Below are 16,740 nucleotides of genomic sequence, written 5' to 3'. Positions count from 1 at the left end.
AACATTTGCTCGGATTTATTTTTAGTCGGCAATGAAGGTGTCCACTGTGAATGAGCCCACGTACCTGTGTAGGTACAACACTTAGTGCGAGGATTAGAGATCTAAGATACAACCTTGGAATTGTATTTGTCGAACTACAAAGGAAGTTGAGTTTATCCCCGTAACGTAGGCACGCTTGATGTACACCTTGGCCTCCTAGGACTCGAAGCATTTTCGTATTATGTGGGCTGCTATGTATGGATATAGAAATATAATGATCTACAGCAAGAGTAGTCGGTCATATATGCGACCTCCTTGACGACGGACCTTGATAACCTGACTCCAAGATAACCCCGGGGTGTTAGATATGTTACATCAATGTAGATAACACCCATACGTCTTTTATTTTGGATATCCCTTTTCAAATCTCTGTTTAGATATCTTTTTTTCAAATGTCTTCATTTCTTCTCAGTGTCATGGGTTCGAAGGTAATAACCAGCAATAAGTGTTACTAGGAAAACTGGAATAACATCAGGGACTTTGTACATAGACTTCCCGATCTACAATGTACGAAGCCAGTAAAACGTACTGTATAACCAGGGACCCAAGGACAAGGCGAATCATATAAATAATGATGTGTACCCGTAGATGATAAACACACACGAGTAATTGGAACCAAATCATAAATACAACATAAAGAAGAAGCTTGCCCAGGTGGGATACGATGAAATTTGCGGCGGTATACAATTGTACGCCCGACCGCCTTCGAACTGCCCCTCCTCCGCGTCTCTCTTATCTGTCGGCGCGCAAAACAGTGGATTCTCAATACTTCGTGACTGAGATCCATTGGCTTCGAGGCTTTTCTCCTTCTCTCCTTCATATCTTGGTGATCTGCCCCCCGAACCACAAGTAGCCTCATTGATTACAGTCCGCTCGCCATGGAGCAAGAACTCCTGTCGCTCCTGGCAGACACCCAGTCGCCAAAGGCCGATACTAGAAGAGCCGCAGAGTCCCAACTGGGAAACCTTTATGCCCACGATTCCTTCGCAATTTCACTCACAGCAATCGCCTCGCACGAATCAGTTCCGGTCAACCTACGCCAGTCTGCCCTCTCAGTCTTGCGGACCTTCATTGCCGCCGCCTGGTCCCCGATTCTCGACGAATTTAAAGGGCAAATCCTCATCAACGATGCGAACAAAGCCAACGTCCGCCAGGCGCTATTGGTACTCGCGACAAATGATACACCCGAGCGCAAGGTGAAGAACTCTGCAAGTTACGCTGTCAGCAAGATTGCCAGTGCCGACTTCCCGGACGACTGGCCCGAGCTGCTCCCTTCATTGCTCCGTATAATCAATGACTCCGCCAGTACCGATGGCCAGATGCACGGTGCACTGAAGGTTCTTTTGGATCTTGTCGATACAGGGTTCAGTGAGGAACAGTTCTTCAATGTCGCCCGCGATCTCGTTTCGTCCCTTTTCGCTGTGGCTACCGCCGAGTCCAGACGGCCAATGCTGCGCGCTCTGGCTGTCGCAGTCTTCCGTTCCTGTTTTGATACCCTGGAAATGGTCTTAGAACAACACAAGACGGCCATTCAGCAGTTCATGGATGAAGTGCTCAGTGGATGGTCGCCGTTCTTCGACACAGCTTTAAAGGCACCCCTGCCCCAGCCACCTAGCGAGGAAGAAGAGCACAAACAAGGGGAAATTGCCTCGCAGTGGAGAGGAATTGTTGGATTAAAGTTGCAAATCGTCAAGGTATGTGGTGCTTCATCTTGGTCTTTCCGGGCTTTTGCTGACATGATTTTTGGTCGTAGACTCTTATGAAAATCCGCATGGTGTTCCCTTCCCTTTTGACCGCACAAAGCCCGCTTTTCTTTTCAACAGTCTGGACAGAACTCACCAACGCATTACCAATCTACCAGAATTTCTACATTGAGGAAGAGAGACAGAGTCGTTTGGAGGATGCGGACGGACTTCCCCACTCACTTGATTTCCTCGTTTTGGAGGAGCTCGATATCATCCAGGCTCTCTTGAAGGCACCTCCGGTAAAGGCAGAGCTGCAGCAGCAACTCCAAAATGCAGGTGCGACTGCCAGCACGTCTAGCTGGCTTCCGGAAATTATGAAGCTCGCCAGTTCCTATGCACAGATTACAACAGAGGAGGAGGCTCTATGGGAGATTGACGTGAACCTTTTCCTCTCGGAGGAGACTTCTGTCACGGCCAACTACACTCCTCGAACTTGCAGCGGAGATCTAGCCGTCAAGGCTGGTGAATGGCTGAAGGGTACAGCTGCCGAGGGTCTCCTGGCCTACATGAACACCATATTTGCTGATTCGTCTGTTTCGTGAGTATCGCTCTATATCTTGGCTGTGGAATTATACTGACCATGATGCAAATAGATGGAAGTCACGGGAAGCCTCTCTGTACATTCTCAACTGCTTGCTTCGAGACTTTGGCGAAGTGGACCAAGAGATCTCATCTGAGCTGGCATCCCACTTCACCCAATTCGTGCAATATGCGACCCAGCAAGAACAGGAGCTCTTGCGCGCTCGGGGTTACCTTGTGGCTGGTGCTTTGTCTAAGGTCGCCGGCGAGTCATTCCAACAGACCACATCATCTTATTTGGAGGCTACTTTGAAGGCGATCGCTGAAGACCCTGCCGAGGTGGTCCAAGTGGCCTGCATTCGGGTACTACAAGATCTGATGCCCGCCCTGCCAACGGGCTTGGCCCGCCCATTCCAGCCTGCAGTGATTGCGGCCATTTCAGAATTCATCTCTGCGCACGACCTTCGTGAACAAACTGACTCTGATGATCTCAAGGTTACACTGGCGGAAACCCTCCGGGACACTATTATGGCCGATACTAGTGTGGTTCTATCGTCTACTGCCATTGACGTGTTGTTCAACATTGCTAGTAGTGGGGCCGAAAACTTCCAGTTAACCATGACTGTCACAGAAGCATTTGAAGACATTGTGGACCGCATTACGGACAGTGGCCCTGATTCTTACATGCGTCTTTGTGAGAAGGTGCTTCCCTCGTTGATGGGAGCGATTGATGTGGGCAACTTGACTGAAGAGAATGCTTTGACAAACTTCGCAGCCGATCTTCTTCGCGCCCTGGCCGAGCGGAGCCCCGAGCCGATGCCCGCTGGTTTCGTGGAGACGGTGATGCCAAAGTTGAACCGCCTGCTGCTGGGCTCTGATGAGGCCGAATTGATCCGGCCCGCCACGGAGGCCGTGCGACACATGCTCTCTCACGACTTTGCGCAGTTTGTTGTCTGGCGTGATCCTCAATCTGGAAAGGAAGCACTTGAAGTTGTTTTGGTCATCATTGACCGCCTGCTGGGCCCGGCCGTCGATGACAACGCAGCCACAGAGGTCGGTCAGCTAGCGGCAGAGTTGGTTGAACGGGCCGGCTCCGAGCGCCTTGGTCCCTACCTACCGCAGCTCCTGCAAGCCGTGGCGCAGCGACTGGCGACAGCACAGCAAGCGCAATTCATTCAAAGTCTCATCCTCGTATTCGCACGACTCACTCTCATCAGCGCACGCGAGGTAGTCGACTTCCTGGCCCAAGTCAACCTGGGCGGCCAGAGTGGACTCGCCGTGGTCCTGAGCAAGTGGCTCGAGAACTCCGTCAACTTCGCCGGCTATGACGAGATCAAACAGAACATCTTCGCCCTGGCACGACTATACGAGCTCGCTGACCCACGTGTGGCCGAAGTACCCGTCAAAGGTGACCTCATTATCCAGGACACCGGCCGAATCAAGACCCGCTCGCAGGCGCGCAAGAACCCAGACCAATTCACGACGGTGCCCGCACCCCTGAAGATCGTCAAGGTTCTGGTCGAAGAGCTGGGTGCAGCTTCTGGCAACAAGGAAATCGATGCCGCCACCGCGGCAGCCCTGGATGATGCTGACAGCGAGGACGGCGATGACGACTGGGAGGATATCCCCAGCCAGGTCCTGGACCTCGGTATTGGAGCCACAAAACAGGGGCTGATGAGCTTCGGCGAGGGCGGCTCCGAGAGTGTCTTCGGAGTGCGTCGCCGAGACGATGAAACGCAGGGCTTCCTGGTAGATTTCTTCCGACAGGCCTCCACGCAACCTGGTTTCCAAGAATTGTATGCGGCACTGACTCCGGATGAACAAGCTAAGCTGCAGAGTCTGTGAGTGGAGCTGGGTGAAACATTATTCGAGGCTATCGTTACGAGTACGCCCAGGTTATTAATGGTTTGATGCATGGATGCCAATAAGACATACAATAACTTATGTCTGTCGCTTGTACAGAGTGAAAACACTTTTTTCTTTTCCTTTCTTTTTTTACCTTTCTTGCTACCTGTTTAGTACCGTACGTAGAATGACCATCCTTGTACCTAGTAGAGGACCCTGGCAGCTTCTGGCCTGGACCGAATTGGGGCTGTCCACAAATGCGAGTTCTTTGTTTGCACTCCCTGTACGGAGTACTCCGGACTCCGTACGCCATGTGCATCTGCAACATTTTGTTTCTTTGTTCTTTGTTGAATTAACTTTGCGCTAGAGGCCAAGCTAGCCATTTGAAGCCGGCTCTGACAAAAGATAATTATCGGTAATTGGGAATGATATAATTACATACAAATATAGTGACTTGGTTTCCAATATTTTATGTGATCTACAACATGGCCCAAAACAACCTTGGAAGTACCTAATTCCGTACACACCGAAAGGTGAAGCAACGAGTCAAGTCAGGACACCCCTGTTTCTGCAGACGCCCCATTCCTTCCAGTCGGAACCCCTCAGGGCTTACCCGCCCCATGTGGGGATGTACCAAACAGTCGGGTCCAAGGACCAGGGATAATCCTTGCTTGGAGTTTTGCCTTTTTTTTCCTGCTTTCTTCCAACCTTGGAAGGTTTTTCTTTGCTTCTTCTGGCGCCTTTTTCTTATCTTTTTTCTTTTTGTTCTTTTTCGTTATTCCCTTTCATATCTCCGCGGTACCCAGTTGGGTTAGGCTGTATCTCATCTGGCTTGGGCACACCTACAGTGCTCGTTCTCTTGGCTTCCTATTCTGTGTTAGTGCTCACCTTGTCCCGCTTCGTCGTCCCGAGCACGCCATTTCCAAGGTTCCTCTAGGGCTCCACCTGGACAGGACCCCGAGCCCCGAATCTCGGGGCCATGATGGTGGCTTTGTTAACCAACCTCAATCAACCTAGGTAGGTACTGGTACCTAAACCGCACCACGCTTGTTCCTCCATTGTTGGAAATTCTCGAGCACTTTTACCTCCCCTCAATGAATGGCTACCTAGCTATATAGCATCATCATAATCAATATGGCAACTGATCTGGATTGTTCTGCTTCTAGCGAGGAGCAAGCATTCATCAAAACAGCGACCAGTATGTATAAAGATTTGAATAAAGGTGTTTCATTATTATCCAATCGACATCCCGAGTCTCCAGATTACCAATCGCACTCCTTGTGAGGCTATTTGTCGCCTTTACTAAACTGAGTTAGTTCCCACCCCTAGACATCTCTCCAATCAATGGTCATAGTTCGGATACTTTTGAACTTTTGCATTGACACGAATACCTTATGGCGATGTTGTGAAATGCAGATGTAGCTTCAAATATAGAAACGAAAAATGGCATACCCATGGGCACACCTGGCCAACGGTGCGGACCGAGTGGACCGACCCGTTCGCTTGAGCCTATTTATTCCATGGATCCCACAACGCGGGGTAACATCCCTAAACGTTTCGCTGGAAGGAACGACTCAGTTTCTGCGTCGCTCCTTTTGGCAGCCTTCCATCACAATTAAGATGAATAAATCTGAGAATGTCATATTCATTGAAGACGCTGACGCTCTTAGCCTCAGCAATAGCCTTGTCCATGAGCTTGTTGACAAATGCATAGATAGTCTTGCCATCAAACTCGTTCTTCCGCCAGCAGGAAATGTGCAGAAGGGGAACAGGGCCGGGAGAAGCAGCGAGCCCGAAAGGGTTGTCACCGTGGTTTTTCATATTGTTCAACATGGGCTCGGTGATGCCCTGGTAGATGAGTACAGGCTGGCCACCCGTAACATCGGCGACCTCGGGGACTATCGAGTAGAAAGAGATCCACCGCCCAGTTAGTGAATTCCTCGTCTAAGGTCGCGCTGACGGATATGCTTGACCAAACTCTGGTTTTGCCTTTGTGGTCAGTCCCTCACTTCAATCGATTCATTTAATCGACATCAGCACCTGGACTTTCTCGCTCTAGGAAGGCTCCGTCCCTCTTTCTTTCAAGAAACTCCACAAGATAGTTACATACTCTCTCAATTTGGTTCCTGCCACGTCGAGTGCATACGGTTCAGGATAGGCCACTACCGCTGCCGGGATGCAGGGAAGGGCAAGAGCTACTCTAATGACGTTCTATGGGAATCTTTTATTAAAGGTTTATCCGGCAAAGTCTCGAACTTGAAGTTCTGTCTGTGTTCCTGTTATAGAAAATACACAATGTGGCCTAGCTTTACATCGAACGCTACCAGAGGAGAACTATAAATGGCGAATCACACACACGCACATAAGATAAGTAGTGGACTTTATAGTCTAGAACTTGACTTTCTTTGTAGACTCTCTCTATATGGGTCTATGTTTCGGAATAATCCCTGTAGAGGGACTCCGTGGGGCTATCTAGAGCTTGGCTAATATGTTTGAAGGCCTGTGATTTGAGGATTGAAGGTAGAATATGATCGGCCGGGCAGGTGATGATGCTAGAGACGATACCTGATCTTTACAGGATGGGATCGTCTCCCATGGATGATGATCAGCGGTCAGTCCTCTCTACTCTAACATAGAAGTCCATGCTAATTAAAGTCAAGAATACAAAATCCTCCTTGCCAAGACACCTAGTGTAGGTATAGAGTGCCCAAGTGGTCTAGTAGTTCCTACCTAGTTAGTCCTAGCCAAGATCCCCTAAAGACTATCGACACTCCAAATCCCTGTAAATCCACAAAAACCCAGACCGATTTGGAATGGGTTCCAAGGTTTCCCGTACCAGGCTGTCGGATTTCCCACTGCGGGGTCAACAAAGCCAAAGGTACGGAACCGGCCAGGTGGTACTCCGAAGAAGAGGGAAAAACCTTGGAAGAAAAAAATAAATGACGCTAGGGTTTCTCCCGGGTTCCTCTCTCTCGGGTCTCTTAGGTCTTGGGGAATTGATAGCTTCATTTTATTCCCCTCTTCTATTTCCTCTTCATAAGGGAGAAAATAAAAATCTCCCTTCCTACCTCTCTCTCTTCCCCCAACCTTTCTACCTCCCCCTTTCTCACCATGCCACAACCCAACCTCGATGAACGCATCCAGGTCGACGTAAGTAGATCATTCTCTTCCACTTCTTCGCTCCCATTCCTACCCCATGTCCATGTACCTTCCAACACCCCAGAACAGGTCGCCCTCCTTGCTCATCTCCAACCCCAATTCTCCCACTCTTTTTCCTAATTTATAATTCAATAACCCCCCCCTCAAACATCACTAACAACCCACAGACAAGCGATGACGACTCTCTCTTCGACGTCCAGACCATCTCAGGCTCAAACCTTTCATTCGCCTCCTCCGTCCGCGACTACTGCTACGAAAATGGCCGCCGCTACCACGCCTACCGCAACGGCCAATACCCCCTCCCCAACGACGAAGAAGAACAAGACCGCCTAGCATTAACGCACCACCTCTTCAAACTTCTCCTTGGCGGGGATCTTCACCGCGCACCAATACAAGACTCCCACCCGCGCCGCATTCTCGATATAGGCACCGGCCCCGGCGAATGGGCCCTGGAAATGGCCGAAGATTACCCGCAGGCGGATGTCATCGGTACCGATCTCAGCCCCATCCAGCCGAACTGGTCGCCGCCCAACTGCCGCTTCTATATCGACGATGCGGAGAGTGATTGGACGTTTTCGCCCGGCGAGGCATTCGACTATATCCATTTAAGAACGATGGCCGGTGGAATTGGCGATTGGCCGAAGCTGATTAAGCAGGCGTATCAGCATCTTAAGCCCGGCGGGTGGTTTGAGGCGCAGGAGTTTGAGGATTGTGTGCGTTCCGATGATGGGACCCATGAGCGCGCTACTTCTATCAATAGCTGGGCGGGATTATTGACCCAGGCTAGTAAGAAGTTTGGGAAGCCCATGGATGTTGCGGCGAAGATTTCGCCGTGGATGGATGAGCAGGGGTTTGCGAATGTTACTGATGATATCTATAAGGTATGGTCACTATTCGCTATTTTTTTTTTTTTCCTCTTTTTTTCTCTTTTTTTCTTCCATACTGACTTACTTTCAGAGTCCTATTGGTGGCTGGGCCAAGAACCGCCGCTACAAGGAAATCGGTCGCATCGGCAAGGCGTGTACCATGGAAACCGTTGAGCCATACTCACTGGCTCTCTTCACGCGTGTCCTGGGCCTCTCATACCAGGATGCGCAGGAGCATATGGAGAGGGCTCGAGCGGATTTGATGAACAGCTCACACCACCTCTACATGCGCTTCCACTTTGTCTACGGACAGCGGCCCTTCGACGATTTATCCACTGATTATGAGGCGTCTTGAGACTTGGGACTGTACAATGATGATTATGACAATGATACCCACGACCTAAATCTGAGATTGAGAATACCTCTGTCGACCTCTCATCTCTGTCGACATGAATCATGGCTTGATGACCATGTTTCTGCCCATTAATGTATGGAGACTTCTATATACTAGACTGTTCGTTTCATTTTGTTCATATTCATGTGGACATGGGTATCGTGAAGCATGAGAGGAGAGGAGGATGAGTGCTGCAGTGTGGTGATCCTGTCTCAGACGGTCTCACCATGACTTTTCTTGCCTGGTATCGACCAGCGATCTAGGCGATATTACCCACATTCAACGGGTGGTTGTTCTAGAGACCCAGCTCTGAACCTGACTTGAACCACTCCTTTCCAACGCATTCATATATGCACGCGACAACAGACCTTGGCCGCGTCCACGGCTCGGTTCGAGTGTGCGCTTATACCGTCCTCACCCGGTCCCAATCCCGAGAACCTGACAAACCCCCGAAACAGCTTCCTCGGGGGTAGGACTTGTCCGCAAGACCCGAATCACCTGAGGTAAATATTTCTCGTCACAGCTGCCAATTGTTTCCAGCAGGATCTCCAGCAGTTCCCGTTTCCCCTCGCCCTTCCAGGAGTTTGGCATTGAGTTCATGATGGTTGTTGGTGAAGGACGGTCCAGGGAACTGGGGCTGGCAGCCCCCGAGGGCGGGGTGGGTAGGGAGAAGGGTGCATCTGTATAGGTGTTGATGTTTGTGCGGGTGGCAGTGACGTTGGTGATGGGGTTGATAGTTGAATAATGAGACGGCGTATGCGGGAAGTGGTACGGACTCGGATTTAAATTCGGATTCCCGTGTGCATCTTGCCCCCACTGATGATACGCATGAGACCTCTCATCTTCATTTCGTATTGAATATCCCTCCCCGTAATGTGTTACTGTTGATGTTGGTATGGGTGCGGGATAGCCAGTGTGTTGTAAGTATGGCGTTGATTTTCCTCCGTCAAGCATATAATCATCGCTATGTCCTCCGTATGGCGGCGGGCGGTGCATCCCTAACATCGCATCCTGCGCGTGTAACCCGTGCACTGGGAGACCCTGCATCGGTAGCTGGACTGTTCCGGACATGTCCCCTGGAGCGGAGGCCATGCCTCCTGTATAATAACCGAACATCGTCGTATCCTCTAGAGCATCTGCCAAAGTTAATACTAGCGTCAGAAAGAGGTAAAACGAAATCGAACATACTTCCAAAAGCAAGCGGTTCAACTGTAGCCGACCCATCTAGCTCCGCAACTTGCGGCCCATACCCCGTCGCGACAGGATAAGCCGAAGCAGAAGCCGACCGCGACAAAGTAGACATAGATCCAGCCCCATTCTCACTCCCCGTACTATCAGGACTAGTAACAGTCGCAGAGTTCGTCATGGTCGTGATCGACGAGGATGGCGACGACCCGCGCCAGCTACCTTCACCAGTATCCGGGGTACCCCTAGCCGAAGCAGCGCCAGCGCCAGCGCCGGTCGCATATCCAGAGCCATTGCCATGGATTTGACCGTCGTAGTTGTAGCCCGTGTGCGTAAGTGCATGTTGTGTCCAAGTCGGGCTCTTCCCTGGGACAGGCCCGGCCCCTTGGTCCGGGCGTGAGCGCTGGCGCTGAGTCTGACCCTGACTCTGGCTATGACTTGACTCTCGTGGAGCTTGGTTCAGACGCCCCCGCAGCTGCGCGACCTCGCGGCGTAGTTGGTCAATCATCTCGGATTGGCTGATATGGGCGCGGTCTTCAGCTGTTGTTAGGTAGGTACATTCTGCTTCCAGGCCGCGGGTTATGCAGGCGCGGCATGGGATAGAGCGGTCGCACTGGTAAAAGAGAGGGGTGGTTAGTGAGTTGGGAATCAACTAAGGGGAGTGAAGATAGTAACGTTGGGCTGTCGAGAGATAGAGAGTATCCGTGTACCTTCACTTTCCGCTCGCGACATCGAAGGCACGACTGCTGCGGGCGTATCTTGGTCTTTGACTCTGGGGGCATTACGGCAATACCACTCTACTGTAGTAGTATTGCAGGGTACAATTCAAAGATCAATTCCCCAGAAGACAATCGGGGAAATCGGAAAAGCCGTTGAACCTTGGAAGTTTAGGGCGGGGGGTTCCACTCAACAAAGTCCGGATTTTTGCATCCCGGTCATCCATGCAGGTTCAGCTGTGCCACACATCGACCACCTGAAAATGTGATCGATCGTCCTCCCAGATCCATTTTTTTTTTCCTCCACGGTTCTGGGCTAAAGCTCCGTGGCACTCTGATTGGGCACAGTTCAAAATTGTCTTCTCGTGGAGATCGGCGTTCTTTGCTGATCTTGGAATCAGACTCAGTCTACTCCGTACCTTCGAGGTACTCTTGCGTTGTATACAGACATATGCTACTTCATTAAAGGTGCAACATATCGACGGTACCGTCGCAATACTTACCACGTCCCCCGCCATCACTGCAGACCCCAGTGTGTTGTAGATGCGACATCGGTGCGGAGAATCCTTGAGAGTGAGCCAGTGAGGAAGTGAATGAAGTTGAGCGAAGGTCCTGGATAACATAAAACGGCCCAGCATGCTGTGCAACATGCACCTCAGCCGATTACAAGCCTGCGCCATCAAAGCATAGTATATCTATCGTATCTCTTCTTGTCTATACTTCCCTATTGCAAAGACACCATGAAGCCACTCTCGCCCATAAGCTGGGCAGCCCGGAGTATAGCCGGCCTCCTAGTGTTCCAACTGCTACCCGTAGAAGCCTCCACTGATAACTCAAGCTTAGCCCCTGCACCCCCGATGGGGTTCAACAACTGGGCACGCTTTGAGTGCGATCTGAACGAAATGCTCTTCACCGAAACAGCGCAAGCAGCGAAAACGTGGCCTCCTAGACGTAGGATATGACCGCCTCACGCTGGATGACTGCTGGATGCTCCATGACCGTGCCGATACCGGCTCCCTAGAGTGGGACACCGACAAGTTCCGGCACGGCATCCCCTGGCTCGCCGAGTACATGAAAAACGAAGGCTTTATCTCGGAACGTACTCAATAGGAACAGGGGAAGTGGCTTGGCAAGAATAGTGCCCTGCTGACTGCATTAGTATCTTGGAGTAGCCACGACACCCGATAGGGCCTACTAGGTATAAGCACTTACCAAGTAAAAACGTCATAAAGCGGAGCACCTCATCCTCTAGCACCTTTATGCCTGAACACTTTTATTGCCATTTTCTTGGTTATTTCACGGACAAGCCGCAAGGAAGCAATGTCCATTGAACACGGGATCGAACGTCTGGTTAGAGAGTACACGGATGGGTTCTGAGGTTTCTCTTTCTACGACGAGTAAAAGGAAACAAAATCATCATCGACGGGATATACTACATAGGATACATTCATGGCAGTGACTAGAAGGTCTGAGGGCTTCAATAGCTCCGACACATCATATTTATGACAATGGGTTGTATGCAAAATTAATATAGATTAGGATCCATGTGCTGTTGAATTAATTGCCTCTTGAACTTGATGAATTTTCGGCAAAGTATTCATGCCCTCTTGCTGGCTAAGAAAAACTGCTCACAGTATTTTGTATTCTAAGTAAAGAGTACGCTATTCTATGGGATGCGAAGCTATTTGAGTGGCATATTGGTAAGTCAGAGCTTTCAATTACCAGTCTCCGTGTATATACAATTCTCTTAGTACCAACAGTAGCTACTAGTTCACCTTAGTTCCTATCGTTTGACAGACTCATAGGAAGCGCAAATATGTACAATCAACATCAATATTCACAATTTTCCAAAGCAACCTAAGTCTACCCCTGCAAAGAGAATCCAACCCCCTCCCCAGTCCCCATCTCAACAAGGTTAGCTCTCATCCTCTCAGGCCTCTCGCCAAGCCCAAAGGCAGCATCCTCACGGTGAACCCAAGCGCCAACACCATGCTGCAGCACCGCAGTAGCCCTAACCTTCTTCTTCTCCTCGACATCATCACCTGCATCCCCAGAAGCCTTCAACCCAATACTTCCATGCAAAGTCAACCTCGTCTCAACCCCACCCTCACTCTTCCCCCGATAAACCCCACGGTGCAAAATATTACTATTATAGAACACCGCGTCTCCAGGCTGCAATTCAACAACCAACTGATTCGGCAACTCAGCCGCATAAGGATCCGCCTCGCGCTCGACCTGCGTGCGCGCACGCGCATGCGTCCCCGGCACAACAATCAGCGATGCATCCGGGCACAGCGCCAAGTTATACTGGCAATGCGACTGACGGCCTCCAGGCGCCTTAGCCGCAAGCTGGGTGAGTTCTTCCTCGGCAGTCGCGTGCTCGGAGATATCGTCGCGGTGCCAGCGGAGCTCGAAATCTTTAGTTTCCGGCGCCACAAGCAGGTTGAACAGTTCCATGACCAGTGGCTCGGTCTCGCTGTTGGCGGTGTTCTCAACACCCATTAGCTCCTCCGCTACAGCGAGAATCGTGGGAGAGAAGTAGCATCGTGCGAAACTGTCCCGTCCTGGCATCTCGGGGTGCATTAGGTGCTGCACGCCCCAGATTCCGCCCTCCGAGGCGGGCGGGACGGTTGTCGGCCAGGGTGGGAATTGTTTCGGGACGGTACGGAAGTGTGGCCAGCTTCCGGTGCGGGTTAGGGTTGTTGCTTTTGTGGCAATTTCACGGTAGTGCGATACCTCGGTTGGGGTTAGGAGGTTGCGGACTACTACGAAGCCATCGCGTTTGAGGGCGTCTAGGTGTGGGGTGGACATTTTGGTAGAGAAATGGTAGAAGAGTACGGAGTAAGCAATTGGATGTTGAGTACCTGGAGATCTGGGAAATATCTGGAGAGCGGGTGAAATTTATATTGCGGGGTTGAAACTAACAACAATACGACGCAATGTCGCATTTACCTGCTTCCCTAGAAATTCCCGTCGATGCTACCGTGGATCTCTAGATGTGACCTTTCGGGACTGTTATTTTACATACGACGTACATATGTACATGTAAAGGCAAGTAAATGCATGTATTTATATGTATTTTATGTACATATCGAGTGTCTTAGTCCTAATAATAAACCAAACATAACAAACCCATTCTAGGCAAATTGATTTCTTCCAAAACACGTCATGGGGCTCACACAATTTGCCAAGAACAGCCAAGAGCTAGAAGGCTGAGTCGTCTGCAGTTTTCGAGATGACACTTGATCTTTCTTCCCTGGAAACCTTTTCCTTTAACTTCTCTAGCTTCTGTCCTTTGGGGATATTCCATCCTATTTCCTCAAATACCTAGGGAAATAACCATTGCGCATATCTCACCCCCACCATGCCCCTCCTCCACGCGGGCTCCGCCCTGCTAGTTCTGCTCCTAATACTCCCGCAAGTACATGCTTTCGGAGCTGGAAACATCGCCTCTATCTCCGCCGTCGAAGGCAAGAACTGGCGCCATGGTGATATCGAAGATGTCATCAAGACGCTGGCTTTCATCTCCGGCCACAAATGGACCTCCACCATGATCAAGCGTGTGTATTTTGGCAACTGGTTGCGCGATTAGTGAGTTACCAAAGAATCGAAAGACCGACAGATTCTGACTGCTTCTGTAGCTCACAGGCAATGGACGTTGGCACTCTTAAAAATCTGCAGGCCGATACGATCCGTGTTTTGGTGTGGGTCCTCTCCTTCCTGAGCTTCGGCTATGCCACGGGTGAATTTGAGGTGACTTCAGATCGCTTGGGTGTCTACCGTCCCGAGGAACATATCGAGTAAGTCCAGCTTGAGATCTGTTCTTGGTCATTTGTGCTGATCGTCCTCTTTCTCGCAGTAACCCTAAGGACTATGCCGATAACGAAGATGCACGCCAATATGACAAGCGGTTGCGCCCACCCGTTCGTGCTGTTGAACTCGAAATCGACCCGACCACCGGTATGAAGAACTACATCGCCAATGAGCGTGGCGACTGGGCCACCAGCGCTGCCTATATCAAGTTCAGTCTCAGCCGCAGTATCCACTACGGACGGACCTACACCAATGGCGGACACAAGAAAGGCAGCGAGGAGGATCTGTGCGAAGCACTCAGGTGTCTAGGGCAGGGACTACACACGCTGGAGGATTTCGCCGCACACACCAACTATGTTGAGTTGGCGTTGCGCGAGATGGGTTTCAAGAACGTGTTCACGCATACGGGCACTGCCACCGAGATCAACCTTCAAGGGCGTCGTGTTTTCCCACTTGTCACGGGAACATTTGGTATGGTCGATTTCTTCCATTCCGTGATGGGAGAGGCAGATGATCACTTCACTCAATCTGAGGTCAACGAGATGGATATTGCGCTCGGTAATGCCGAACAGAATGCGCAGTCGAACAACTCCCTTAATGCCTTGACTGGGCTCTTGGGCAAGATCCCCGGTACGAAGGACCTCGTCAGCGAGGCCGAGGGTCTCAAGAGGTCCTCGGCGGCACAAGGAATGGCCAACCAGAGCCGTAGTTCTGGGACCGGCTATGCGCAGTCTTCTTTTAATAGCCACGAGCGGACCCGTGCGGGGCCAACTCAGTCTTCAGGTAGCAGCATGCCTGATCTCAACCCTCAGGAGACAGTAGCCAAGATTTATCCCATCTTGGCCTTCCGGGACAAGGTGATGCGGAAATTGAACTCCGTTATTGAAAAGATTCCAGGCTTGGAGTCACTCGTCGAGAAGATCTCCGAGACTCTGACCGTCTTCATCATGTCGCTCCTATCGCCTTTTATCCGACCTTTGATCAAAGCTGCTTCCAAGTCCATGCAGACTGGATCAGCTGGTGTTATTGATGCCTCTGGCAAGCACCAGTACGAACCATGGACCGATCCTCACTGCACGGACCCCACCCACTCGTTGCTCTCCAAGGACCACTTTGCCAACATTCTGAATGAGCCCGCCGGACGGGTCGCCTCTTCAATCGTGGAGTACGTCGTGCCTCGTGTTCTGTATGCTTGGCAACACATCGATGTCCCCGAGCACGAGGTCCTTAATGACTGCATGCAAGTTTTCCACCACCCAGCGTTGCGCAACATGCGTAATGATGCCCATCGTGCAATGTTCGAGGCTGTTGAGAAATGGGCTCACGGCCGCTCAGATCGCGGCGCTTCCCTTGACTCCATCCTCAGCTCCGAGGGCGTGAGATCTGGTCGAAACACTGGTGGAGTGAGCCACACTCACACCGGTGGTCATGGTGGATTTGCGGCATTGGGTGGTGCCTCGCACGGCCAAAGCCAGAGTCACGGACACAGTAACACTGGCGGGCATTCGTCTGGTGGATTCTCCTCCTTCCTCCCCCAACAAAATCAGCACCAAAACCAATCAAACAACAGCTCGTCTGGCATGCCCTGGGACAAACTCTCTAGCATCCCCGGCTTGTCTAACCTGGGCAAACTCGAAAGCAAAATCTCCAACTTCCTCCCTGGTGGATTGACACGCGATGTTAACGACCAAGGAAACCAACAGAACCAACATGGCTCATACCAGAGTCAACAGCCAGGGGATAGTCACGAAACCTCGTATCCTCCTCCACAGCAGCATGGAGGCTACCACCAGCCTCAGCACGTACCTCAACAAAGTTACGGCTACCAGCATAATCAACATCATGAACAGCATTATGGCGGCACGCAAAATTCTTCCTACTATGGACAGCAAAATGACCACTTCGGCCATCCGCAGCCACACGCCCCTCACGATGCCCCGCCATATGGTTCGCATCCGGGTCCACATGGTGGATATGGATACGGCCAGGAACATGGGCATGGGCATGGACATGGTCGTCCAGGTTTCTGAGAATTGGATGATGGAACGAAGGTAAATGATTGGATTGAATATGTGAAAAACAAATGCAGATAAGATGGAAGCGAGATAATTGCGATTGTATTTTAATAAAATCAGATGGTTGTGTCGGTTTATATGACGGTGGAGTTTGGAAAGACGATAAAGGTATGGGCTTTGGGGAACTCAGAGGTTGTACATAGTACTTCCTTTTATAAAAGCACGTGTGAAAGTGTGAAACTCCTGACATTTGGTTTCTTTGGATGTGGGCCGTTGAGACTCCCGGGGTATCTCTTAGCGTTAGGAAAGGCCATTGCTGATGTGGTTCAGTTGCCCAGGGTCTTTCCCAATCAAGATGTCTGTTTACATGGTTCCTTCCCTGAGATGCTGTCTCACTATGGTCTGTATAAAATGTCTTTGCTCGTTTCAATATGAGTTAGGGTT

At 50.7% G+C, this 16,740-nt stretch overlaps 6 protein-coding genes across 6 annotated transcripts; 3 read left to right on the top strand and 3 right to left on the bottom strand.

Annotated features, from left to right (window-relative positions):
• Positions 1-917: 917 nt before the first annotated feature.
• On the top strand, positions 918-4,148 carry N7525_006741 (uncharacterized protein; the record flags this gene model as incomplete). Its single annotated transcript, XM_002567244.2, has 3 exons — positions 918-1,733; positions 1,793-2,322; positions 2,378-4,148. The coding sequence occupies 3 exons, from the start codon at positions 918-920 to the stop codon at positions 4,146-4,148; spliced, it is 3,117 nt and encodes a 1,038-aa protein (XP_002567290.1).
• A 1,548-nt stretch (positions 4,149-5,696) lies between these two features.
• Positions 5,697-5,969, bottom strand: N7525_006740 (CAZyme family AA7; the record flags this gene model as incomplete). The annotated part of the gene is made up of 1 exon (XM_061213819.1): positions 5,697-5,969. One exon carries the CDS (start codon positions 5,967-5,969, stop codon positions 5,697-5,699), a length of 273 nt encoding a protein of 90 aa, XP_061068250.1.
• A 1,290-nt stretch (positions 5,970-7,259) lies between these two features.
• On the top strand, positions 7,260-8,528 carry N7525_006739 (class I SAM-dependent methyltransferase; the record flags this gene model as incomplete). Its single annotated transcript, XM_002567242.1, has 3 exons — positions 7,260-7,298; positions 7,475-8,188; positions 8,265-8,528. 3 exons carry the CDS (start codon positions 7,260-7,262, stop codon positions 8,526-8,528), a joined length of 1,017 nt encoding a protein of 338 aa, XP_002567288.1.
• Positions 8,529-8,981: 453 nt separating this feature from the next.
• On the bottom strand, positions 8,982-10,534 carry N7525_006738 (Zn(II)2Cys6 transcription factor domain-containing protein; the record flags this gene model as incomplete). Its single annotated transcript, XM_002567241.1, has 3 exons — positions 8,982-9,703; positions 9,756-10,365; positions 10,463-10,534. 3 exons carry the CDS (start codon positions 10,532-10,534, stop codon positions 8,982-8,984), a joined length of 1,404 nt encoding a protein of 467 aa, XP_002567287.1.
• A 1,797-nt stretch (positions 10,535-12,331) lies between these two features.
• Positions 12,332-13,279, bottom strand: N7525_006737 (phytanoyl-CoA dioxygenase family protein; the record flags this gene model as incomplete). The annotated part of the gene is made up of 1 exon (XM_002567240.1): positions 12,332-13,279. The coding sequence occupies one exon, from the start codon at positions 13,277-13,279 to the stop codon at positions 12,332-12,334; it is 948 nt and encodes a 315-aa protein (XP_002567286.1).
• A 553-nt stretch (positions 13,280-13,832) lies between these two features.
• Positions 13,833-16,311, top strand: N7525_006736 (uncharacterized protein; the record flags this gene model as incomplete). The annotated part of the gene is made up of 3 exons (XM_002567239.1): positions 13,833-14,059; positions 14,110-14,268; positions 14,328-16,311. The coding sequence occupies 3 exons, from the start codon at positions 13,833-13,835 to the stop codon at positions 16,309-16,311; spliced, it is 2,370 nt and encodes a 789-aa protein (XP_002567285.1).
• Positions 16,312-16,740: the final 429 nt, after the last annotated feature.

This window comes from Penicillium rubens, assembly GCF_028828025.1.
Source record: "Penicillium rubens strain IBT 27055 chromosome Unknown utg000003l_segment0_segment0, whole genome shotgun sequence".
Taxonomy (NCBI): Eukaryota; Fungi; Ascomycota; class Eurotiomycetes; order Eurotiales; family Aspergillaceae; genus Penicillium; species Penicillium rubens.
The sequence above is the reverse complement of the archived record's forward strand: the minus strand, read 5'-3'. Positions and strand labels throughout refer to the sequence as shown.